The sequence below is a fragment of the Erpetoichthys calabaricus genome, chromosome 7 (genome assembly GCF_900747795.2).
Source record: "Erpetoichthys calabaricus chromosome 7, fErpCal1.3, whole genome shotgun sequence".
In the NCBI taxonomy this organism is placed as follows: domain Eukaryota; kingdom Metazoa; phylum Chordata; class Cladistia; order Polypteriformes; family Polypteridae; genus Erpetoichthys; species Erpetoichthys calabaricus.
In genome coordinates, this window is record NC_041400.2 from 35,996,121 (window position 1) to 36,022,435 (window position 26,315).

The following is a 26,315-nucleotide window of genomic DNA, read 5'->3' on the forward strand; positions in this document are numbered from 1 at the left end:
AAAACATAAATCTGCATGGATATTTTAGAGAAAGCCAAAATACATATTACCATGTTTTTGAAACATAGGAAAGTGTAGAATTTATGCTGTAAGTAGTTCCATTAAAGACTCAAAAGTGTCTGCCTGATTGGAAGCAGCGAAACCTGGAACCATTGATGTCCTCCAGAGCAGACTTTGGCCACTGAATATAATGAAGCATAAAGCTTAACTCACAGAAAAAACAGCTCACACCAAGTCTTGCTCAAGACATTCACACATTTGAAAAATATTGACACACACCTCAATACATACAGTAATAATTTATTTGCAATTTTCATTTAGTCCTTTTGAGACAATACCCATGTCTCATTATTAAAAGAGCAGCCATCTCACCTCAAATAACGGAATATACAACATGTTAACAGCATAGCAAAGGAACCTCCTAATTTCCAATAATCTATTTCAGGTAAAATAACCTCATCCATGTTTCAGGGTTACAGATAACTCCTTATTTAGTTTCAGAGCACACACACAGTGTAAATTGTTACACCATAGCTATCTATGCACATCATGTGACCACAGAAATGTTAATCTTTACTTCAGGAAACAAACCATCAGTTTAAATCATGCAACAGAGCAGGGACCAGGGAAGTTTTAAATGGAATAGCACAATCATTATATTTAATGATTTTGCTTTGTGCAACTGATCTACAGCCAAATGGGCATTGGGAAACTGATCAGGAAAAAAATTTAAATATTAAAATTAGTACAGCACAGTATATTAGTGATTTACTGCCTCCAAAATGTGTAGTGTTCTAGTTAATTTGTTCTCTTTTTAAAAGACAAGCAAGACACACAGGATTGTGGCAGATTCTTTCTGCTTAAATAGTAAATAAATGTAAAACAATCTGTACAATACAAATTTTCTTGCCAACTACAGCAACCTCGTTCTGTTTATTAAGTGTGCCAGCCACATTTTAATCAGCAAAATGACAGTGCCTTTGTCAAATATGGCTTATGGAACACTTACCCTCTTGAATAAAGGAAAAAAAATATATATTTACAAAAATGTTTTTGTTCCAGCAGTTTATACAGCAAAAATGCACCAAAGTACTTTATTTAAAATGTTTCAACCAGAGTTCAAGTCATCATCTCCATTTTACACGGATGTTACAAGGTATGACCCAGAAAGTCGCTTAGGGCTCTGGTTTCCACTAGAATCTGCACCTTCTCCTTTGGAGTCACGCTTTTTTGCGCTGCTGTTTATAGGTGTTGGAATTTGTGAGGGCCGAACAGAGGTGTTATCTGTACTGCTCTTCCGGGGGCTGGGATTATAATTAAAAGGAGTCACTCTGGCAGCTACAGCACCACTGGGTGAACTGTGCTTACTAGAATTTGAAGAACTAAAGGGTGTGCGCTCATTGAGAGTATTTTCACAGGTGTCTGGTGTTGCAGCAGGATTACCTGCTGAGGTTTTGGCATCAGCTGTTCTCTTTTCAGTGCTTTCATTTTTTACATATGAATTTAAACGAGTGTCTAATCCAGAAATGCGAACCGGAGTTCCATCAGTCCCTACTAAATGTTTTGTCTTTGAATTACACCCTTCTGTCTCATCAGTCAATTTTTCAGAATAGCCATCAATAATGGGTGGAGTATTTGCAGTTGGCGATTTTCCAGATCTGGGATTATTAATTGGACAGTCCTCAATTCTCACCCACACATCTTCAGTTTTAGAAACAGCAGGAGCCATTTGATAAACCAGTGGCTTAGAGTCACCACCTGCTACATCAGCAGATATATTTTGCGTTTGGTTAGTCAGAAGCTGAGGGATTTCGCTTTCTTTAATTTTTCTCCATGTTCCCTTTAAAGGGCCATGGTTTTCTCTGTGTTTGTTTACCTGCATGGAACTTGAATGTTGTTTTTCATCTTCACTTCTTGCTTTTTCACTTGATTCAGAAGAGGCAGAAAGAATAGAGGATGAGCTTCCAGTTCTTTTCCAAGTGCTGACTCTTGGCAATGAAGAAGAATGTTTGCTGTGTTCTCGTTTCCATGTGCCTGATCGGTTCACTGGTAGTCTAGAAGGACTTTCTGAATGAGAACGGGAAATATCATGCCTCCTCAAAGACCGTCCATCTCCATTTTCAGAAGAAGAGTTTTGGCTTGGGGATGACTTTTTCCAACAACTACCTTGATTGGGCAAAGTCAAGGACATATCTGGCAGTGATGGACTTAATACTGGTGTTTGGGATTGAGATCTGCTAGGAGAAACTGGCCTTGATGAAGGAGATAATGATTCAAATGAAGCAGATTCTTCAAGCTTTCTTTTTAGTGTCGGGCTAGGGGCTTCTTTGATAAATGTCGACTGACGTACCAAAATAGGTCTTTCCGATCGATCAGACTCACTTCCACTTGATTTTGTTGATGACATTCTAGATAATTCTACCTTTTTGTTAGCCCCTGGAGCAGCACTCTGGTTTAGCCCCTTTGAGGCAGATTCACTTCTTGGAATGCCACTGGCACTTCTGGGCAGGCCACTTTGCTTGGTTGGGGTTTGCTGGCTTAGATGTCTACCAGGTGAAGAATAAGTCATTCTTCCTGGGGATTTAGCTGATGTAGTACTTGGGGAAGATGTGCGAGGAAGCTGGGACAGCCTATTTGGAGGGCTAATACCATTTCGCCCTGGGGATATAGAAGTGCGGCCAGGTGACTGAACAGGTCTTGTTAATGGCTGTTGCGCAGGCCTGGAGGGTGTTGAATCTCTTGATCCTGATCTGGAAGAACCTTTACTTGATCCACCCTGAGCACACTGCTGTTTGTTTACAGAGCTGGTCTCAGATTTTCCTGGTGGTTTACCACTTCTGGGAGAGTTGCTGGATATTTGAGCTGGAGTGGAACCTTTTGAGGTAGAATTTTTGGGAGGTGTAGTTTTAGACACTGGACTTGTACTAGGGGAGCTGTTACGGACTCCAGGAATATGGATCATAGTTCGTCCACGGGAAATCACGGGAACAGCAGGAACAGGATGAGGCTGCTTTGGCTGTGAGGAAGTGTTTTCAGTACTAGGCCGTGCCTTCCCAGTGATTAAACTTTTATAAACTTTTTTACCTCCCTTTAGACTTTTGATCTGTTCTTCATCTTTCTTCTTAGATTCTAATGTGCTCTTCTCTCCAGCTTTTAATATTCTTGGACCTTTATTTGAAGTGAAAGGTTTTTCTTCTTGATCAGGTGTAAGATGAAAGGGAGAGCCAAAAGATATTCCAGACTTAAGGGACAGGATTGAATCTGAATCTGATGAGGCTTGTCTAGAAAGACTAGCAGCAGCTGCCTGATGTAAGCTGCTTACAATAGAATTGGCACCTTCCTGAATAGCCTTCCAATCAAATGTTTCAGAGTCTGGAGAGAGAGCCTGCTCAGAAATTGGACTTTGGATGTCTCTCAGTTCTAAAGTTAAATCTGACTCCTCTGTTACCATACCAACCATGTTTTTATCATTGCTTAATCCACCATCTTCATCTTTTGGTCTGGTAGTCTGCTTTTTCCTTTTAGGCATTGCAGAACTAATACACTCTTGCAAAAGATCATCTTCTGAATCAATGCTAAGAGAACTCAGAGAACTGTTCCTAGAAAAACAAACAGGCGTATCTTCAACATGAAATGCTTTTGGAGCATAGCCCAAACCCTGTGGCCTTGTCCCTTCTACCTCTACACTGGTGCGCTCTTTCTTGTGGGAAAGACGCATTTCTTTATTATTATTCTCCTGATCAATATCACTCAGAGAGCTAAGTGAAGAATTCCTTGAAAAGCAGACTGGAGTATCCTCAATCGAAAAATTCTGCAATTTTTCATCTGTCACAGAACCTGTATTTTCTTTTAATACCTGAGGAAATGTTTGTTTTTGCAGTAAAGGTTTTGTAATGGTTCTGCTTTGAGCTGGCCTCTGGTACATATTGGCTCTATTAACAGATGACTGGTTTGAAGCCTGTTCATTTACTTTTTTTACAGGTACTTTTTTCTGCTCTTTTTCTTTTTTAAGTTCGGCTTTCTCTTTTGAAAAATCAAGGTCATCCTCTTCAAAGTCTAGTGAACTTAATGAATCATTTCGTGAAAAGCAATATGGGGTACCCTCTATTGGAGTGTAATGATGAGGAGAATCAAAGGCAAAGCTTCCACGTGGACATTCTTCACTATTGGGAGGTTTGTCAGAACACTCTGTAGAAATATTTTTAGGCTCCCGTTTTTTATGAGCTTTGCTTGTTTCATTGTAGGGGCTATCAGAGGGATAACTGACTGCCTCGGTCCTTTTAGACACACGTGCTCTATATTCACTATTTTGAGGCATAGGCTTTACTGGTGAAGTAGGCTTCCTTTTATCTGTGTCTAGCTGAGTGCTGCTGCCTGATGACTGTTGTACCTGATCTATAATCTTCTTTACTTTGAAAGGTTTATGACTTTTACCTTTTGGCATTGCCGAGCTGATGCATTCAGCAAGAATATCATCACCTTCTGCTTTTTCATCATCTAGTTCAGAAGCAGATACCGAAGAATTTTTCCCTGCATCTTTGCCATCAGTGCTTCTTCCTTCTGTTGGAATTGTATCACGTCTTTCCATGTGAGCAGATACAGTGTTGCCACCAATACTGTCAACTGCAGCTAACTCATTAGGGGGAGAATCTATTGTAAGATCACTAAGAGATGTTGCAGTTGAAAAATTTATTGGCGTACCCTCAACACAATAGATCCGAGGCATGTCTTCTCCATGTGTAAAACTGACATGCTTTTGAGGACCTCTGCTTTGAGGTGGGAGAAGTTTATACACTGGCAACTGACTAGGCTTTCTGGCTACTGGCGGGGGAATTCTTGACGTGCCAGATGGGGATGGCTTTTTGTTTTTCCTTGAAGACTTAGTTGGCATAGCAGAATTAATACATTCCTCTAGTATTCCAATATCATCATCATCCGAATCATCAAGTATATCCTTTTCAGGTTCATTTAGTACTTCTGGTTTATCCTTAACTTTATTCTCTTTTGTATCTTCCTCCTTTTCTGTCTCTCCCTCAATACCATTGTCATCTTCATGAACTGGAGGCATTATTCTTAATTCAACATCTTTCTGAATATAAGGCTCATCAAGGCTTAAAGCACTTAAGCTTGATGCACAAGAGAAGCCATCAGGTGTGCTTTCTATTGCAAAATGCATTAATGTATCATTGTCTGGCAGCACCTGGACTCTTTGAACAGCAGCACTCACAGCAACATGGCGCGGGGCCAAATCTCTTTTTTTCGGCGCTAGTTGGTATTTTGACTTTATTTTTCACGGAAACTGGATGAGGTGGTGGAGGGGTTTTGCTTCTGCTTGGGGGCATTGTTTGTCCAGGACTGTCTGGGAGATCACTTGGACTAATAATGCCACTGACCATTTCACTTCCTGGCTCACTCTGCACTGAACTAGCAATTGAGTGGCTTTCAAAACTATCCAAAGAGCTGACCGAAGTACACCTGCTAAACATTAGAGGAGTTTCTTGTACATAATGTTCCGGAGGGCTTTTAGGAGTTTGTGCACCACTTTTTGATGGAGATTTGGCACCAGAGAATTCAACAGCCTTGTGTCTAGAACCATCAGTGCCTGAAACGTTGGCTCCATGATGTCGTGAAGTTTTTATTCTCACATACTGAGGCGGTGGTTGACTTTCAGCTACTGGAGGATCTGTACACAGGACACTGGTAGATTCTTTGTCAGCAATGGGTAAGGTAGGGTAGTTACTTGAGACGTTTGCAGACTGTTCACGTCCTTCCATTTCATCCTCTGCAGATGACAGTGAAGACAAAGAACTGCCTCGTGAAAAACAGATTGGTGTATCTTCGACACAATATGTTTGAATTGTTTCTTGATTAATGGATGGAGCTTTACATGACGCTGGTTTCTGCAGTACCTGAGTAGAACCTGTTCTTGTGTGAGCTGAAGAGGGATGAAGTTGATTTTGTCTGTTAGAAGATTTGGCTGCCGCAGAGTTTCCAGAATTTTGGCTTTTAAGTTCCTTGGTTATATTAGTAGCAGATGTTGTCTTTGAATGGGTAAACCTTGATTTTTGAGAGGGCTGAATATCAGAAGTGTACTTCACACTGTAGTCAATTGGCTGCTCAACATGATGCTGATCATCACTGTATTTTATGCTATAGTTTGTTGGTTGATCATCTTCACGTTGCTCTTCTTCAGAATATCTTTCACTATAGTTGGTTGGCTTATCATCATCATAATCATCTACCTGGCACAGTGACTGATTCATTTTTTGGTTAATAGCATGATTAGAACTAGCTCTACTTTGCTCTGAGCTGTTGGATCCCCTTGATCTAAAAGGACCAGCACATTCTGGCTGTCCAAATAGGGACTGAAATTTCATGTGTTTATCATCTGCTTCACCGCTGTTTTCATTATACATTGAATAACTTTGATTTTGCATTCTTGTGGATTTATGGTCATTCCTTTTCATTTCTTCTTCCACCAGGTGTTTAGGTCTTAGCCATCTTTCATGCTGGCTTGGGCTCTGTCTTCCAGAGTTTAACTGCTCATCTGAATACTTAAGACTATAATTTATTGGTGTGTCCAATTCTCCATCATTGTCTTCCATGTGATTGGCACTATGTATCTTGTGAGCTAAATCAGCTGGGTACTTTCCATAACTACAAAACTTGCCTTCATCATCCTCCGAGTAAGATTCAATGGATGGCTTCATTTGACCTCTTTTGCCATATCCATCACTGCTGCTGACACTATTAAGACTGTCATTAGAGGCTCTGTAGTCTATATTTCCATAGGGCACAGAACATGTCCTATTAGAATGATCAGTCTTAGTGAAGTTATAGACATTACTATGACTGTGTGTGGCAGCTTGTCTTCTCAAACCACTCCTTTCTTCCTGCATGCAATGCTTGTCCCCTGCAGCACTTCGTTCATCTTGGGATAGCTGCATGCTGCTTTGGACTTCTTCCATAACTTTAGCAATCTGTGCTGCAGTGGTAGACATTTGTAATCCAATTCTTTTAGAATTGCCTTCAGGTACAGAATGGTAACCACTTGGTAAAGATCCTTTTCTCTCCCTGTCGAGGCTCCTTTCTTTATCAGTCCTAGAGCTCTCAATATTGCCTCTAGTTTCTCTTGTGGATGATCCAGGCAAAACAGTAGTATTCATGTATGGAGGATGAATGCTCAGATTACTGGTAAAATTCTCAGACCTACATAATCCATCATCATTATGACGTCCAGGATCTAAAACATACTCACTATATACATTCTGTTTATGTCTTGGCTTATTACGATGCGACGTTTTGGGACTTAAATTGTCAATGTTATCAAATGTTTCTGATAAATGCTGTGCATCTAGCTCTTCAATTAGTGCTTTCTGCTTCCTGACATGTAAAGATGGCAAGCTAGATCCAGGGGACATGATATTGGCATCCTTGTATTTGGCAGGTCGATTAGCCATTAAATTCCTCAAAGCTGCAGCACTACCCATTGCAATCATTTTATGCTTTGAATGGATGAGATTTTTAAGCATGCTCACAGCTCCCATATCCCATAAGGATTCTTGGTCCTTTGCATTTCTTGCTGATAGATTCCACAAAGTTCCACAAGCATTACTAACTATTGTCAAACTGTGAGACTTGAGATGTTGTAACAGTGTTTGTAGACAGTTATTTTCTCTCAATATTTGCCTAAAATTAAAACAAAGAGAAAACAGTTTTTTAGAAACTAAAATTTGCTTTCAGTGTATATTTATAACTGACATAAAGCATTTACTTTATATCTAACAATATATTTCAATATTTTTCTTTCGGAAAAGGAGTATCAATTTCTTCAATGCTCATGCAATTAATATTAACAAACAATAATGAATCATTTATAAGTAAACATGACTGAAATTAATATTAAATAAATGCCATTACTTACAAAATAAATTCACAGTTTGCATTACTGAGTAGGAAAACATACCTATGATCTTCATTTGTGGCAATCAGACTGGACACATTCCTTAGGATGCCACCGCCACTTTCAATTATTGCTAAAGTGTTGGTCTGACTTCTGTAGGTTAAACTGCCAACCAGAAAGGCCAATGCACCATCAACTGAGCAGATGTCAGCTTTATTTTCAGTGCAGTGTGCAGAAAGATTCCATAAAGCACTAAGAACACTCTTTAGGGTTGATTCCTTAAATAAACAGAAATTAAATCCAGAATTTACTATATATATATTTCAGAATTTCTTAAAATATTAGTAAATTACTTTAAAATATAGGCAAAATTTATAAACTCATTTGATGACAATGTACATTGCAATGACTTACTTTAAAATATACAAATAAAGATTTCACTGCTGCTTCCAGTTATTTGACAAACAACAAGTAATATACTGTATTTGCTTTATTAATGTTTAAATTCCAACACCACCTAGATTTTTATTAAAATATTAAGTCAAAGTCAAACTTAGAATTCTCACTCCAATTACTATTCTTACTTTTTTGACTTCCAGGGCACATTCCATGAGGGCTTTAACACTTCCTACTTCTCGAAGAGTCTTTTTACTGTTAACATCAGCACGCCAGGATAAATTCCTTAAAACACTTGCAATTACCTGAAATTAAATGTGACAATAATAATAATAATAATAATAAACACAAATGAAACTGCATAATTACTTTAGAATTATTGTAAAGCATAATCTAAATCAGAAAGATAATCTAAATACAGAGATGCGCAATATGATACTACACAAACACCATCATCTTCTCTGACTACTTATGGATGGATAGAGAGGTTATAATAAATACTACCTTAAATGGCTATTCATTTCAAAGATTACATACAGGCTTTTGTAAATAACACTTAAAATGTAATTAAAAATAATCTTTAAAGAAAGATGATAGTGGCCGCCACTTAAGACTATAAAAGCATAGACCATGAAGAAAAAATCCTAATATAGGTCATTCTCTTAGCTTTTCCCTCAGACACTGATGTACCATTTAAATGTTCAAATACACATTTCACATAACACATATCACTGCACTTTATTCTGTAAATCACATTTTAAGTTATTTTAGGGGCACAAATAAAACCTTTCTGGTGACTGTTCATACACAAAAATGCTCTGAAAATCAGGCTTTGGGAGAAAAATTAAGCATAACTCAATATCTGCGGTTTTCAAAATCTTGCCCTGCATCTAAGTAATGGTCATGGCAAAGCAAGTAATGACAGCAAACTGTCAGTGTTTAAACTGAAATGCATAACTCAAAGAAACTACAAAATTTCAGGGAATGAATAATGATCTTCAACTGAAGCATTCCATTAAAAATTTTGTCACCAAAATTTAAATCATATGTACTGTAATTAGACGGTATCCTAGTGGCTTAATTGAGTGATTGGACGTTTATCACTCCAATTTCCAGGGCAATTTTATGCTGAAGAAACACAATGATGTGAGCCGACTTGTTATGGGACATTATACTGACCAGGGAAGACACAACTACTCGCTGGTGCCTCTATGGGGTGTTCACACAATGCTAGCTGCTAGGTTTTATTGCAAAGTCGCAAATACATTTGAAAACTGTAAAAACAACATTAAAATGTTAAGTGGGAAGAACCACTTTACCTCTTTTTCCCAAGGTGCCATCTGCTGCTCTCATCAATAACTTATGTGTACAAACAAATCGGTAACCAGTATTCAAAGCACATGTATACATACAAATACTGGGCTAAATTTAGTAAAATCCACCCTGCCTTTTATATATGAAGTAGTAACAAACAATTTTTACTTAATTTTATATAAAACTGAAAATTTTCTGCACTCATTGACACAATGGTGTTGCATCAAAGTCAAAACTCATGAATTTGAATCCTAGCCTGAAAACAGTCTTATACTGTAGTGTCTGCATGTTGTCCTACATGGGCTTTCCTTAAGGCTCCGTTTTTCCTTCCACACCCAAGATGTATGTGTTATATTAATTATGAAATAGGCTGCTGTGAATGAATATGCTCTGAGATATATTGGCACCCTGTTTCAGTGTTAAGTATGAAAGTAAAAATGAGGTCAACACACAAAATAGATGACAGACATAGCTGGCAGTTTATAAATATGTTTCACACAATTACAAATTGCATGGGGCTGGGATAATCTCACTACCCCATTAGTCACTGGCTGCAAAGAAGACAACAGATATGTAAAAGGGCATCTGAAGTAATGTATTACTTTTCTTGTGACTGTTTTACAAATCTGTTTAATGGCTATTGTAACTAATGGATTCAGAATCTCAAGCATAGACTAAACAAATGAAAGTATTAACTATTATATTAAGTTGCGCACAAAAAGATATTTTGCATCTTGAAATGAGTGGCAAGAGATGCACATTAAATGTCACCATTAATCTTCAGGGCTATCTTTTTCGGGAAGACATTAAACTTTATATTAATTTTCAAAGAGCACACCACCACATAATTATTTGGGGAAAAAAAAAAAAAAGAAGTGTACAGTGCAAAGCAACAGTAAGGATGAAATTACACAATAAAACCACAAGTAAGCAAATTTTGAAAAGCCCATATATGTAAACCTGAAATATATGAAAATACCAGGAATGCTATTTGATAGAACAGTAAAATTAGCATCAGAATTTACTGAATTTACAAAGAGACTGAAGGAGAGAATTCCGGACAGTTGGTGAAACAAAAGTGTTCATTAAAAAATGCGCAGTGGGAATTCAAGCATCTGAAGATCTTTAGTGTTCTGAATGTTGGTATTGGGCAAGCAATAATGACAGCTAATCGCAGCAGAATGATCAGCTTTCTTAAAGCAGAGATAATACTGTACACTGTACAGAACACAATTTTAGCTATTATATTTGATCTCTGTCAGAAGTCTGTGAGCTGTATGCAAAGTAGAATATGAAGAACATTTGTAAAATTTCAGGTTACCATTAAAGTATTTCTTTTTCAAAACAAAGTTCCTGTCTATTTTTTAAAGGAGAGAAGCAGTAAGATTCTAATATACTGTATAAAGCTGAACTTGGTGTTTGTCTATTATGCAAATCCACACTGTTGAACCTATCCCTGCCAAAGTTTGCACAGATTCCCCACTTGTACAGTGAAAACCATCAGCTATATTTTTTCTAAATATTTTTCTTTTGGGGAACTTTATTTAGTGACTGTACTTGCGCTTGATTTTAATCCATATGGTTCCATGTGCCTTTGCTAGTAATAAATAAAAGCAAACCAACTCTTTCTAGTCAGGATTATCAGCTAACTAGCAGGCAAACTTGCCAGTCTTTAAAACAGTCAATTCAAGCATGCTAACATTTATACTTCTCTTGAACAAGTAAAAAATCATCACTATTTTATTTGCAAACAAAATGAACACACACTTGGATAACTTCACTATTTAAACAGCTGCTATTCCTGTGTCCTGCAGCTTGTTGTTTTTGCTCATAATGAACACGTGGCCAGCATGACTGACTTACATGAAGGTGAAGCAGAAATCACAGCCAAAGTGTCAATCCCTCAAACTAACTCATCCCTACTAGAAATATACATATCTGAAGTATTGCAGACAGATTTCTAAAATGGAATACTCTTTAGTTATCCCTGAACAATATTTTGAGTTTCATTTCTTAGAAGAAGAAAAAAAAAAATTTTCAGGTGGCTTTTTACCAAAAACATATTCCAGAATGAAAACCTTAATTCTGGTACACCAAAGCGAGTCTGTTTGTGAAGTTAAAGATCAAAAGGGTTTTTAATTTTGCTTTGGGAGGGAAAAAAAAAAGTTCTATGTTTTAAATATTAATGTCAAGGTGCCTATCTTCTGAAACAAAATTATAAATACTAATGAATGTAAAAGATGCTTATTTTACATTTAAAAGCTGGCTTCTTACCTGCTGTAAATCCTCACTCTCTGATTTAAGCTGAGCCACCATTGCTCTCATACATCCTTTCATGGAACATAAAGTAGCCTATTGAATATCAGCAAACAAAGTCAAACAAATGTCACTTCAGCAATAAATATTTAAAATCTTCAAATAAATACATAATAACAAAAACAATACCTTATTTGCAACATCTCCAAAGGTTAAATTTGTGAGAGCCATTCCAGCATAACGCCGTAAAGTAACACTGTAGTGGTCATTAGTTAATCCATACATTTCACAATCTACTTGCAGTAGCTCACCTATAGCTTGCAGTCCACCTAAAATTTGATTTAAGAAAATGCACTTTGGTTACAAGGAAAAATTAAATTTTGTAAAATGTTAGCAGAAATCCATTATATTTTGCATTTAAACTCCATGCCCAAACAAGTCTAGTTACCACAAACTAGCAATACACAAAATTAATTTTTGAACCTGTTAGTATAAAAATAGTTCACTGCAGAATGCCTTTAGTCATAAAATTATGGAACTTTTCCCTGTTGCAATTCTAATACTAAAGTACTGTCTTGTTTAGAATATGCAAGAATTTACATTTATTCATTTTTTTTTAAATTGTCAGTAATATGAATACTTACCAAGTTCATTCATTGCATGCCGATGCTCTTCATCAAATGATAGTTTCATAAGCACACAGACTGCAGGGCAAATCTGATGTTCCACAGGAGATGGCACTAGTAAAACATGAAAACCAAGTCAACTTTTTCAAAAGGAAGATATTACTTTTACTGGATATCGGCCTATCTAGCTAATGACAAAAAGAAAATGAAAAGAATATTCACCTGATCTTGTTTACCTTTTACTTTACATTTCATGTGTTTGTCTAGTGAACAACCTAATGGCTAAAGATTCTGTAAGCTATAACAAAACTGTGGACAGACTATGTAAATCAAGTACACAAACTTGTGTTCTCTTTTTCTATAGAAAGAAAACATTTGAATTCTAGAAATTCTTTAGGGCACTATGAATATCTGTCTTTTTAAATTTTTTTTTCATCAGTCTTTAAAAAATACAGTCATGTAAAAAAGTAAGTAAGCCCTATATTTTTCTTTGTTGACATACTGTATGTGAACATATAAAGAATTAATCTTTAATTTAACAATTTATATAAATAGGATGATATAATAGACATCATGGCACATTTACATTTTTTATATATTTTAAATACTCATAAAACGTGGAAAAAGTAAGTACACAATTATTACTACCTCAAATATCTAAAATTAGAATTTGGTGCACATGACCACAACATCTTTAGAGAGGATCTTGGAGGAACCTGCCTTATTTAGACCTCAGGCATTTAGTTTGTTTTTCACTTTGTTGATGAAGTTTGTTTTATTGAAACACATCAATGAGGCTTTAAGAAAGAAGGTTATACATACCTATGAGTCTGGGAAGAGATTTAAAAAGACCACTGTGCAAAAGAAAATCAATCATTTCACTACAAATGCAGATGACTTTAAACAAGTGACAACTTAAACAGGCCTGGCTGCACCAGTTAAGTTCAGCACAAGAACAGAATGCAAGATGCAGAAAGAATTCTCTAAGAACCCCTGAATTAAGTCATGGGACCTACAGGTATCTCTTGCCACTGTTGATGTTGCTCTGTGTGTGAATCACTACCTGCTTCTTAAACGGGCTTTCTTTTTCTCCGACAGGACACAGAATCCATTACATTCGTGATATTACAGCTCTCTGAATAATTAAAATACTGAGATGTATACGTGATATCTTTTTCATGATGATAGGAGTTAAAGCATGTTATTAAACATGGGAACACGGTGGCGCAGTGCTTGTTCATCTCTCATGCAAGAGGCATTGTTGCATCATGCGCGACCTTCGATGAAGAAATTTATTGCAGCAGTACTGTCTCTTTCAAAACGTACTAACCTCCAATTCCTGTCCTTACTTTTCTTTCTCCAAATACCCAATCGCCACACAATCAGCTCTGTAATAGACGTGAAGCCATCTGTAAGCTTAGAATGCCAATTCTTCAAAACTTTTAAGGAACACAGAATAATTGAACATGTACTACGAAGATATTTCAATCCGTCTATCCTTCCAGTGTCGCGTCAGCACCAGCAAGAATACAACGCAATGCAGGAACAATCCCTGAACTAGCTAGCGCTGCAGCACCGTGTCCTCACATGTTTAATTATTAACAATACAGATTATTTAAATGAAGTTAAAGTTTTATCTGTATAATATAATCAACATATTTTGCTGCATTTCATCTTAAAAATATCGTCATCATATGTAAATACGCGCTTTATAAAGTGGCGCAGGTTGTGCAATATTGTAACTGTATCCCAAGTTTACAATGAGGTGATTGTACTTATAAGTCCAAACAATTCTACAAGGAGCACTTGATGGACTGATTTAGTGCGTTTATAGTTCTTGGGATGAAACTTTTTCTAAACCGCGAAGTCCGTACAGGGAAATCTCTGAAACGTTTTGCCATGGCTGAGTCAGCGTTGCTTCATACTGTATACTGATAATTCTTTTTCCGATCAGCTGCTGCTGTGACTCCCCACTCAGATACAGTGATATAAATAATCCGAGTGGTGCAGTGAGATTAATATGGTAAAAGATGATCTGTTGTGGCAACCCTTAACGGGAGCAGCTGAAAGAAGAAGAAGATGCATTGAGAGTAACAACGCTAAAGCAGTTATGGTATTTGGAATACTATGGCTATTCCCTGGACCATTATATTGCTGCAGGTTAATTACAATCGGATGCATTACACTAATAAACAATATGCAGTTAGTTTCAGTGTATTTATAAAGCCGCGTCAGGAATGTGAATCTAAGAAAGAAAGGGTGACCACACAGGAACAGTAGCACTGCTTTGACGCTGGGTGCCGCCAGTCTGCAAAACCGAGCGGAGAAATTGCGTACGCCAGGGCATGAGGTACTGTGGAAAAGTGCGTGGCTTTACGCCAAGTTTAGGTTTTATACATCGCGATTTGAGCGTGGAAACGTTCGTACGCAACATTTCTGTGCGTACGCACTGTTTATACATGAGGCCCCAGGACTTCTGAATCAATGTGCTCTGGACAGATGAGGAAAAGATAGTTATTTGGTCACAGTACCAAAGAATATGTTTGTCAAAATACAAAGAAAACATTTGACTAAATGAACCTGATATCAACTGTAAAGCATGGTGGTGGAAATGTTATGGTTTGGGGGTTGCTTTACTGCATCTGTACGTGGGCAACTCACCATTCTAGATTCCCCTGTGAATTCATCAATGTAAAAAAGGTTCTTGAGGATAATGTATCAGAAGACTGAAAATGGACCTTGCAACATGAAAATGACTAAACATACAAGTAAATCAGAAACAAATGCAAAGTTCTTTAATGACCAAGTCAAAGCCCAGACCTGAATCCAATTGAGATGCTGTGGGCCAGATCTGAAACAGACTATGCATGCAAGACACCCTTCAAAAACATTGCACAGCTGAAGGAAATCTGCATGGAGAAGGGGGGGAAAACCTTTCTCCAAGTCAAAATCAAAGACTGATAGACAGTTACAGAAAATTCATATTTGAGGCTGTTTCTGCCAAATGGGCCAATTCCAGCTATTAGAGCCAAGAATGTACTTACTTTTTCCATTGACAGAAATTGTGTATCTGTTAATTATTCTTTTTTCCTCAATAACATCACCTTTATCTAAAGATATTGTCCACAGATGTTAAAAAAGAAAAAAAAAAACTCAAGGAAAATCCATAATTGCTTTTTAAAACTTGCACTTTTTTTCTCATACAAGCTTAATGTTATTCAGCTATAAACAATTTTATAAAAAGATAGTTAATACTGCTATATAAACCTCTACACAGCTGAATCCACATTAGTGTTTTCTGCACTGGCAGGCCTGAGTAACTAATGAGAGAATGATCTGAAAGTAATGCACACATCAGCTAAAGTAAAATGGCTCACCTAATAACAATAAAATTGTTCCTGGGCCTCTTAACTGTGTCTATAAGGAAATAACTCCTGCACTATTCCCTTGCATTTTGCCTATTACTGGATAATATAAAACTAATATAAACATAATAAACACCCTGGTAGCTACTTCTCATTGAACAAAATTATACACTGAAAGTGAAGCTTACTTTCAGAAAACACTACCTTTTTTATTAAAATGATGCATTGTGTCAAAAAAGGACTGTGTTTGAGAAGGGAAAAATGAGCATGCCTCTCTGTACTTCAGTGAGTTTATTTGGGGAGCGGAGTAATGCAAAGGGCATCTTTCAAAGTAAGGTGTAAATGTGTTTCCACATTGTCATATAGAAGTATACTTATCTTTAGGCCCGATTCTGATCTCTAATTTTTATAACAGAAAATAAAGTCAACAATCATATTCAGAATCGGCTTTAGACTTTACACTATCTGTGTGTGTTACATGGATGACTCCAATTATTACCATGCAATAAGTCTTAATTTTTTGTATTGATCATAATATTTAACCTTTTGTACAAGAGGCTTCCATATCTAGTTAGATTATTCCAGTTTAAATCCAGCAAAATACTAAAGTGCAAACTGTTTTACTTTCTTCATGAGATTTTATTAATTACATAAAACACTTGTCACAATTAAACATTATTATGAGAACAAACTTTCACTATAGGATTTGCTGTTAAGTAAAAATAGAGAATTGGTCTGAACATTTTTACAAGGCAATGTGACAGTCAGAGGCATTTATTTATGTTTTGAATCTCCAGCAGAATTAGGAACTTATGTTACTCAAGATTGTGGACTCCTATCTAACTGCTCAACTAATTCTTGTATTGTGTTTTAGTATTAACATAAAATCTTTATTTATGCATCATTTTTCCCCCAACATTTAACTGTGACTCAGCTATATTGTAAATTACCGTTTTTAAGAAAATTTTATACTTTAGATACCAGCACTGTATATGTTATCAGTATTTGTTGTACTTACTTGGATTCTTGTCCTGATCTACCCCTCTCTCGTGTGCTTCTTGCCATTCCCAGCAGGTTTCACAGTAGGCACGGATTTGCTCTAATAGGTGAAGAACTCTTATTTCACGCCGTCCTCTTTTATCATCTGGCTGTGAATGGATTATATTGTGAAGTGCTGCACTTGCTCTTGCACGAGCTTCTTTGCTACCCCGTGAATTCCCTAGCAGGACCGAGTCTTTATCATTTCCATGGAGAAGCTGAATTAGAAGAGGAAGACAGCCAGATTGTCTCATTGCTATACAACTATCCTGGGAACTTGACATTGCCAACAAAGTACGTGACATATCGTCCTTATCATGGGTGCCAAGCATTGATAGCAGAGAATACACCATTTCAACCTGTGACAAAAATAAAAATAAACCTTGCTTAAGGTGTCTTATATTTTATTAAGCCTGTAAAATCCAAAACAGAAATACATAAAAAATACACTGTATTAAAATAATAAAGGATAAAAAAAAAAAGATTATGGTGTGAAGAGTATTACAGTAAGAACCAACAAACTTAAGAGTCTGTACTGTGTGAATTGTATTTTATTAACTCCGTGAAAAACATTTATCACAATATTTAGCCTTATCTTTAAGTTTGTTTAATCAGACAGATGGCATATTACTGTAAAACACAAAATGTTAAATATGTAACAAATGTATTACAGTCAAAATAGATGACACAATAAACGTATATTAGGAAACAAAAAACAGTCATTGAATTGTAATAACAGCTTCATTAGTAAAATGTAGTGTAGCACCCAGTTGCTTTAAATCTTTACCTTGGTACCAAGATGACTTGTTAATCTTCGTGGAACAGGATAACTACTGCTGCTACTGCTCATATCACTAGCTGTCTCATGGTCCAGTCGACAACCCGAACCCTACCAAGAAACACAATACAATGATCACCAGCTAGATTGTGAAGACACCTTGAACAGCATTTCAAGTCTGCTTTATTCTGTTCTACTATTTACACAAACTGAAACGGTATTAGTAGAAGTACGTTGTCATTCCGAAATACAGTTAAGCAGAAATGCCCAGGGGCTAAAATTCCACATTATGAACAAGTCATAGTCTATTTCAAAAAAATTCAGGCTGTGCTGCAAGTGCTACAAAAATAAGCAAATTTTGAGTTGAGCAGGCAAAAACAACATTGCTAATAGTAAAGTTATAGAAAATTCAATATACAGTGGAACCTCGGGTCATGAATGTCTCGGACCACGTAGAAATCGGGTTACGACCAAAAAAGTTCGCCAAACTTGTTCTTTTTCCAATCATAAGCTAAGATTGAGATAGTAACACCTTTGTTAAAAGGCACACTTGACCCTTCCAGGGTGGCCATGAAGAATTCAGACATGCACCTTACACAGAAAATCAGCTCCTTACTATTTGAAATGCACAGTGTATGCTTAAAAAAACCCAAAAAAAAAAAAAAAAAAAAAAAAAAAAAAAAAAAAAAAAACTATGTAGGAGAACTGTATTATCAAATGCTGTACATCAAGAACTCTCCTCTAAGTCTCTAACAACTTTCCACAAAGTTTCTCAAATTTAAATTTTATGAAGTATAAAACCATCAAGAAAAAAAATCTCTAAGGTTCAGCAATATAATGAAGCACCTCACCAACAGTGTATAAGCCAGATGACATAAAATAGACAATGTTTTCACCTATCCAAAATTTCATTGACAAATGGGTAGTCTTTGTAATACAAGAGCAGACAACCGGTTTTATTTTTTTGATGTATGTGGTTTATTGATGTGAGCATTAGTGTCAGAGGGAATCCAAACACTTCATATTGAGCTGACAAGAGAAAAAGAATAGATAACAGAAAGTAAGCTCATGCTGTATCCAAAAAAGTACTGTATTGTATGCATTTGAGTTAATGTTTCATTCTGAGTTATTTCCTGCCTTCTTATGTGAAATGAAAAAAATGCATTTATCCAGCAAAACATATTTGAATAAAAGAGGCTGTACAGCTGAAGTAGTCTGAACAAATGTACTAACATTCGCTGAAGGCAATGTTGTAAAGTAACAAATTACATTTACTCTTGTTTCTGTAGTTGAGTAGATTATCTAGGGAGTTGTACTTTTTAAACTACCTTTACATGCAAATTATTTAACTTTTTAAAATGTATTATTTAGTAATGATTCTTCATTACTTTTTCCTGATGTACAGTTACAAAGAGTTAATTGGATATATTCATAGCAGTGAATTAAAATAAGACTGCAAGCAAATATTTCTGGGTATACATACATACATACATACATACCTACAATCCAGGCACTTCCAGGCTGTTGCCTGGGTAACACTCGGCCCTGTCACATACACTAGATATGCCTATGTCGTTTTATGAGCAATACTCGGAACTAACGCTGTTGGCACTTTTACAGCCGAGTTATCCTTGAGCCTAATGCTTACCTGAGACATGTCTACTCAGTTACCCGAGTGATGCTCTAGACTAACGTTTTTAGCAGTGTTTTAACAGTCTGAGTGACGCTCAGGTCTAGCGCTAAGGAGGTTAATGATGTCTCATGATTTATGTGCTAACACAGAATGGAAAAAAGAAAAAATGGGCAGAGACTATGGCTGCAGACAACTGCAGCTATTAACCCGTCTTATAACGCCAGCCCCATCACGCAGCATGTGGGCTTTGGATAAACAGAAGAGAAGTTGTTCTGTCTGGTGTCTCTTATTTAAGATAACCATACCAGAATGGAAAAAAGAAATAAATGGCTGTGACTGCTGCTGAGCTTACTGCAGCTGTTAACCTTTCATGCAGAACCATCTCTGTCATGAAACATGCTATTGGCCAACAGAAAAAAGGGCAAGCATGACTGGACTGAAGAGTTGGCACACGATCCTTAAGTGTGACATATTCAGCCTACAAATTTCTGGCTATTTTTTCCAAAAACCTCAGTTTTCTGAAAAGCACACAAAGCAATGGCTTCACACAGAAATCAACATAAAACATCTGTTGCTGTGGCTGCTGTCGACTCCTGTTCGGCGTCTCTGGCAGCAGCAGCTGTGTGGGGTTGGCTCGATGGCCAGCAGGAATACGCAGCAGGCCGGCTGCCTGGCTCTCTTCGCATAGTCGGTGGCAGCCGCAGTGCAACACAATCTGGTGTGTGCCTCTTGTCATTGTAAGTGGCGGTCCTCCCAGGCGAGCGTTGTCATAGGTACAGTAGCTACACAAACGTGTTGAGCTCCACTATCAGCTGGAGACCGATCAGATGATGCTGGTACCTCACTTATGTTGCATCAAAATCAAGTCTTACAAGTCAGAATCCAATTCAGTGATAATACGCAAAATGTCAGCCAGGAACATTGAATTTTATGCATTCTCTGTGGACTCTCGCCAGATGCCAATGCCATTTTAGAGGTTGTTTGCTCTTTGCTACTCATTCACACACAGGGAATCGAGGTCAAATCAACAAAGCTAACTTTCCTTCTGGCAAAGAGAGTTGTACTAAGACGTAATGGCGAGATTTGTCACAGTTTATGACTGATTACCATCCTCTACCCCTGTAATTTGGACAAAAGTCGACATCTGCCCTGAAAGAGTTAAACTGACATGGCCCAGCAATGAGATCAGTGACTGCAGTCAGCTAACCTGATACGCCCCACAGCTAAAAATTGTTATATAACATCAACCTAAGGGAACAATGCAAATTTCAAATGGATGGATATCCAGCTTATTTACTAAAACTGTACAAATAAAAAGTAAAAACACCTGTAATCACGAAAAATTGATCTGAAATAATGGTTTGAAAACTTGTTCTGGAAAAAAATGTAAAAATTACATGACATTCTCAAATCTGCCTAATCCAATTCAGAGTTATAGTTGCTGGAGCCTATCCTTGCAGCAGGGAACAAAAGGCAGGACACTTGTCCATCACAAAGCACAGTCATTCACACGCCCACACTTACATCAGGCCAGTTTGGAACAGCCATTTCACCTAACCTGGATGTCTCTACAGGCAGATATTGGTAGAATGTGTGAAATCAACACAAACAACAACAGGGCATGGGATATCAACCCAGGATACTGCATCCACAGTAGAAACACTACCCCTGTAACCCTTCAACATAACATTCTCATATTCACATAATCTACTTAACACAATTTAGAGTCTTGAGGGGCTGCAACCTATCCCACCAGCATCAGTTAAGCTGATCAAAATAAACCATTATACCCTTCTAACTGACTGATATGGTCTTTTGTTTCATAGGATTGCAAGATGTTTTAGAATGCAATGCAATGCAATACTGTATCTTCTAGTTCTTATTATTTTGGCCTTGGTCTATCCATTGAAAGATCAGCTGTTCTGCCTTTTAACTGAAACATATAAATAAGAATTATATTGATTGATTCTATAGTGAGTACAAGGTAAATGTCTGATGGAGATGAACTGCACTAGCCAGACGTTAAAAAAAGGTGGCTTGACCATCTGTGAATATAGTGAGCACAAAATAGAAAGGCTTAAAAAGGGACAAACAACAAATAGAAGCTGGATAAACAACTTCTAACAAAAACACAGAAATAAATAAATAAACCGATATGATATATAAACATAACATATCACATTTTGCAGCAGATTTATTTTTACAAAAAGACATTAAACAAGTAAAAAATAGGCAGACAAATTATTTGCTCAGTATTACATTCTCAACCATGATACAGATAGTGCCAGCAATCTTGTAATTTTCTTGCCAGCTTAGCCAAGAGTCATATTTGTTACCATGTTAAAGGCAAAACTTTGTAAAATGAAGATTTGAAATTGTATGCGAGTGTGAATCAATATTTTAAATTTTCTATCTATTAATTATGATTAGTCATAAACTGAGGAAAATTGAGTGTTTTTAGTATATTTTTATAAATAAATAAGTTAAACGCATTTACTGTTTGAAAGAGGATCTGACAAAAAATGAAGTTACAAATGCCCTAAAATAATAAAGTGCTATCTTAATCTTTTCAGTTTACTCATCTTGTATACAGATACTCCTTACACATATAATACAGAAACAAATAAAATACACATTTTAACCTTGCCTTGAAACAAGCTGGTTTATCATCATGAAAAGTGCAGAAATATCAGAAAGCAAATATTATATATATATATATATATACACACACATATATATATATATATATATATATATACATACATATATATATATATATATATATATATATATAAAAACAAAAAAAAAATCTACAGAAAATATTGGTTAGGCTTAGAGAGTAAATGGAAATAACAAGTAGGACAATGGCATAATAAGATCAGTGCTGTTTGTTGCTCAGCAACCAGGGTTTCATGTAGGGACCTACACCATTATTTTAAACTGCTACAAAGAATAAAACATCCATACAAAAATAAAAAAAACCTACCTGACCACACCCGGTGTTGCCCAAAACAGGCTCTGTAGTTCCTTGGCCTCCATCATTCTGTCTTTCAGCATCACAAGAAGAATCATGCTTGATTTGAGAAGTCTTCTGTTAAAAAATATAAACACACACATCTTCAACTTTCAGGCAGTGTTTCTGCATGGTAACAACACTGAACAGATTCTGTCCAAGAGTAGTAAACATAGCTGGTGTGGTAATTTGAAAAGCATCTGTTCCTTTTGCCTCCCATCTCTGACCTAAATAACCATCAGCTCAAGCTGATCTGCAAATGAAAGGGATTAAAAGCACACATACAAACACAGTCAAAAAAATCACATAATGTGTGTCTCTATCAGTTTTGTTACCTAAAGTCTATTATAAAAGAAGGAATCATTTTTCAAATGGGGTGGGGGTGGTGGGGAGACTATGGAAATATCTGTAATAAATGGACTGCATATATTATTAACTCACTATTCATGCAACTATGAAAATGATGTGTCAGGCCAAAGAAATGCTCTATAAATAATGGCAGATTTTTTTAGTATCTACACTAAAGCAATGGTCAGCTTACAGTGGATAGGTTCAAAAGAGGAAGAAGTGTTTTAAGTATAAAGTAAAATTTGACATACATTCTTACTTTCTTCATTCACATTTCTAATAGTACTGCAGGTTACAGATGAACAGTGAAGTAGTAACTGTAAAGTTTTATGGTAAAATGTAGCTGCATCAGTCTTACTATTAATTCTGTAAAGCTGAAGCATTTTGTAATACAACAGTTCAATTTAGAAAATATGCAATCAAATAAATGGTTCTCTTTTTGGCGCTATGGGCTCAGCACAACATGCAACTAGAACATGTATTAATCAATACCTCAAAAGGTTTCTTTTAATCTTTTGCTTCAACTGAAAAATATACTGTACTTTAACAGCTGAACTTTAGCAGTTCAGTCACTTCAAAAAAGTTTCATTTAAAGTTTCATACAAAGCTTGCAACAGTTGTATTTCCTGCTTCCCAAACAGATGTCTGCAGATTTAAGACATAATTATGAGTGTGTCTTAAGATTTTTCTAACCAACCAGAGATTGATGTGGGAATTTTGTTTTGTACATTGGTCCATCAATTCTTCCATCGGCCACTGAGATGAACCCCTATTCAAATGATTGACCTTTCAGTGTTGTCAAAGTAGCATGCCAGTAGCCTTCTTGCATCTTCCTCATGTTTTCTTATTTCTGTAGCTTTGGTGTAGAGCCACAAATAAAGAATAATTGCCCATTCACACTACAGCATTATTACTTTCAGCATTTATTTATAATTTTTCAAGAGTTTTAATGGCTTTTTGCAAATATTTTCAAGTGATTCTTGGTGTTTACAGGCACTTTCCAAGGATTTTTACATCATTTTCAAAAGAGTGTTTTGTAGGAAAAATATCATTTCCATTTTGCAGATTGGAAGGTGTTGTCATGTGAGATGTTTGTTGTGTCTTCAGAATGTATTGTATGACGTTAGAACTTTTAATCCTGGTGAACAAGAGCAGGTGTAATCAATGTTATCTCACATATTGGGTTCACCCCGTCCTGCAGCAAAGGGAGTCTAGAGAACAATTTTGGACTCTATATGAAGAGCTCAGGCAGCATCCCGAAAAAATTCCACAATTACACGAGTGTCAAAGTGAGGAAGGGGTCAGCAGTAATAAATTCAAAGCAATTAAATATGTATTGTATTCATATACATTTAATCTGCCCAGTTCAGGGCCACCAGGAGACAGTTATTATTGCAGTAGTACTTTGTGTAAGAAAAGAATCAACTGTGGTGGATAATATGCCAGTCCTATGCAGGGTACAATCGCACAGCCAAGCAGAACAGAGTGTGCTGCATGCAATCCAGCAACAGAAAATTATTAAAGTATCTGTTTGGTTTTAATCCAATTTTTTGCTAATTACAAAAAAAAAAAAAAAAGAGACCTGGTGGTGCAATGGCCAGTGTTCACCTGGAGGCTCAAACTGTGGACGGAAAAAGGGCATGAATGTTTACATGAAGGACTAAACATATTTTCTTAATTGAAAAGTATTACAGACCCATTTCCGGTATTCCGTGGTAAAACGTAATCATATGCAGTTAAGCACACTCAAATACCCATTTATCAACACACAAACCTCGTACAGCTGGCAAATAATTTCTCATGCAGTTTATGATCGTTCTTGTCCAATGCTAAAAGGCTATAAAAACACTTAGGTGTGAACTGGCCCTTTTAAGAGATTAAAATCAATCCTTTTCTATCACGATTTTTCAAAACAGCTTCAGCTCTGAAAACAGTGTTATGCTCTAGTATTCTTTACATGCATAGGTCTACCAAGAAATGACATAATACTCATGTTCGTAGCTGTCAGGGTTACATACTGTAGCTACAGAACTATTTGTCTTGAGCATTAGCAGTTTTATAAACTCCCCTTTTATAAGCTGTGACAGTGTTTTGTATGGTGGAATACAGGACATCAGTAAATAAGGATAGCTGTTCCGAAACTCAAATAGGTTGAAGTGGTATGGATATGCAATGAGGAGAGACAATATGTGGGCAAAACTGTGATGGGAATGGCAGTACATGAGAAAAGAAAACATGGAAGGCCAAAGTGGAGGTGGATCAATAAACCAAAAGAAGATCGAAAGGAAAAGGGTTTGACTGGTGAGAAGGAGGACTAAAGGAGGTGTAATCATCTTGGTTACAAAGTGGATGATTGGTAAGTTACAATTATTTGCTACACTAAGACTTTTCTTACTGTCAGTATCATTACTTGGAAACCAGTCCCACTACTCTTTTAGGAGCTTTAAAATGAGAATCTAGCAACATCTAATATGAAGGACAAGCAGAAAAGTTGTGAATGTTTGTGGATTCATTTGTAAATAAGAGAGGGTAGCTCAGCTAATGAAGATGAATGGAAAAAATTGATTTTGTTTCACCAAAATGAATGTTTATATTGGGCTGCCTGCACAAATGGCTTTAAGTCACTTCAGTATGGAAGCAACTCTCCACGCTAATGTTTTGGTCTGGCAGTGCCAGACTGACTGTGTACGCACCCAAAAAGTAGAAACCTGTCTGTATTCTCAGTGCCATGCATCATAACGCGGAGTATGGCAACATCGAAAAAAAACATGTTCAAATTACAACTCATTCAAATGATATAGCGTTTTCAAATAGTGATGTTTTCATGCATATATGTGTGTGTGCATGTGTGAGAGAGGCAGAGACAGATCTGATGTCATTCAAGTAGTTACTGGAATATAAAATAAACACTTTCGCAAAGGTATAATGAAACAATTGCGCTTTTATTCAAGTGTAAAACTGAATAACAAAAAATTAAAATGACAACAAGATACCAAGCATGTGTGTGCCTGCTTATATCCCTTCAGCGATATCTTTTACAGGTAGCAACACCAGGTGTTACAGACTCAAATCAAATGAATGTTTTTATTATATTATACTAATAATAATAGCGGCTCACTACTCAAAACAAAACGAGGAGAACCCGGATTTGAACCCAAAAACCTTTTGGTTATAATGCAGCAGTTCTTACCTCTGCACCATCTAAGAAAACATGTTAACTTTCTGTCGACTGACATTTGAGCTTTGGTTTTTAACTCTGACAAAAACATGTAAATTGAAGGTTTTTTTCTTTTTCTGTTATAGTCTTGAATAAAAGCGCATACTTATTTGATACTTGGACTAAAGTCTTCATACATTATACACTTCACATCATTATTACTATAACACGGAAAATGTTTCTGTTTTTGTTATGTGTTCAGCATTTCTTGCCTCGCATTACCTGTCATCTAACATTTACCCAGATCGTTGTAGACATGGAATACACATGAAACGCATGTATTCCAAATAACAACATATTATTTACCCTATACAATTCCAGGCGCCTCACACCCAGATAAAGAGACTCGAGCTGAAAAAACTTCAGCTGCGTCAATGGGGGATGCAGGCTGCTTGCTGCTTGTGCTGATTGATACATTTGCAAAACAA

At 36.5% G+C, this 26,315-nt stretch overlaps 1 protein-coding gene across 1 annotated transcript in view; it reads right to left on the reverse strand.

Annotated features, from left to right (window-relative positions):
• Nucleotides 1-284: 284 nt before the first annotated feature.
• The window catches only part of apc (APC regulator of WNT signaling pathway), a 164,264-nt gene continuing 138,233 nt past the window's right edge, over nt 285-26,315 (reverse strand). The window contains 10 exon segments of the mRNA XM_051929593.1: nt 285-5,257; nt 5,259-7,689; nt 7,967-8,181; nt 8,488-8,604; nt 11,888-11,965; nt 12,059-12,198; nt 12,514-12,609; nt 16,879-17,257; nt 17,686-17,787; nt 22,296-22,400. Coding sequence (XP_051785553.1) covers nt 1,139-5,257; nt 5,259-7,689; nt 7,967-8,181; nt 8,488-8,604; nt 11,888-11,965; nt 12,059-12,198; nt 12,514-12,609; nt 16,879-17,257; nt 17,686-17,787; nt 22,296-22,400 — 7,782 coding nt within the window. The 3' untranslated portion in view covers nt 285-1,138.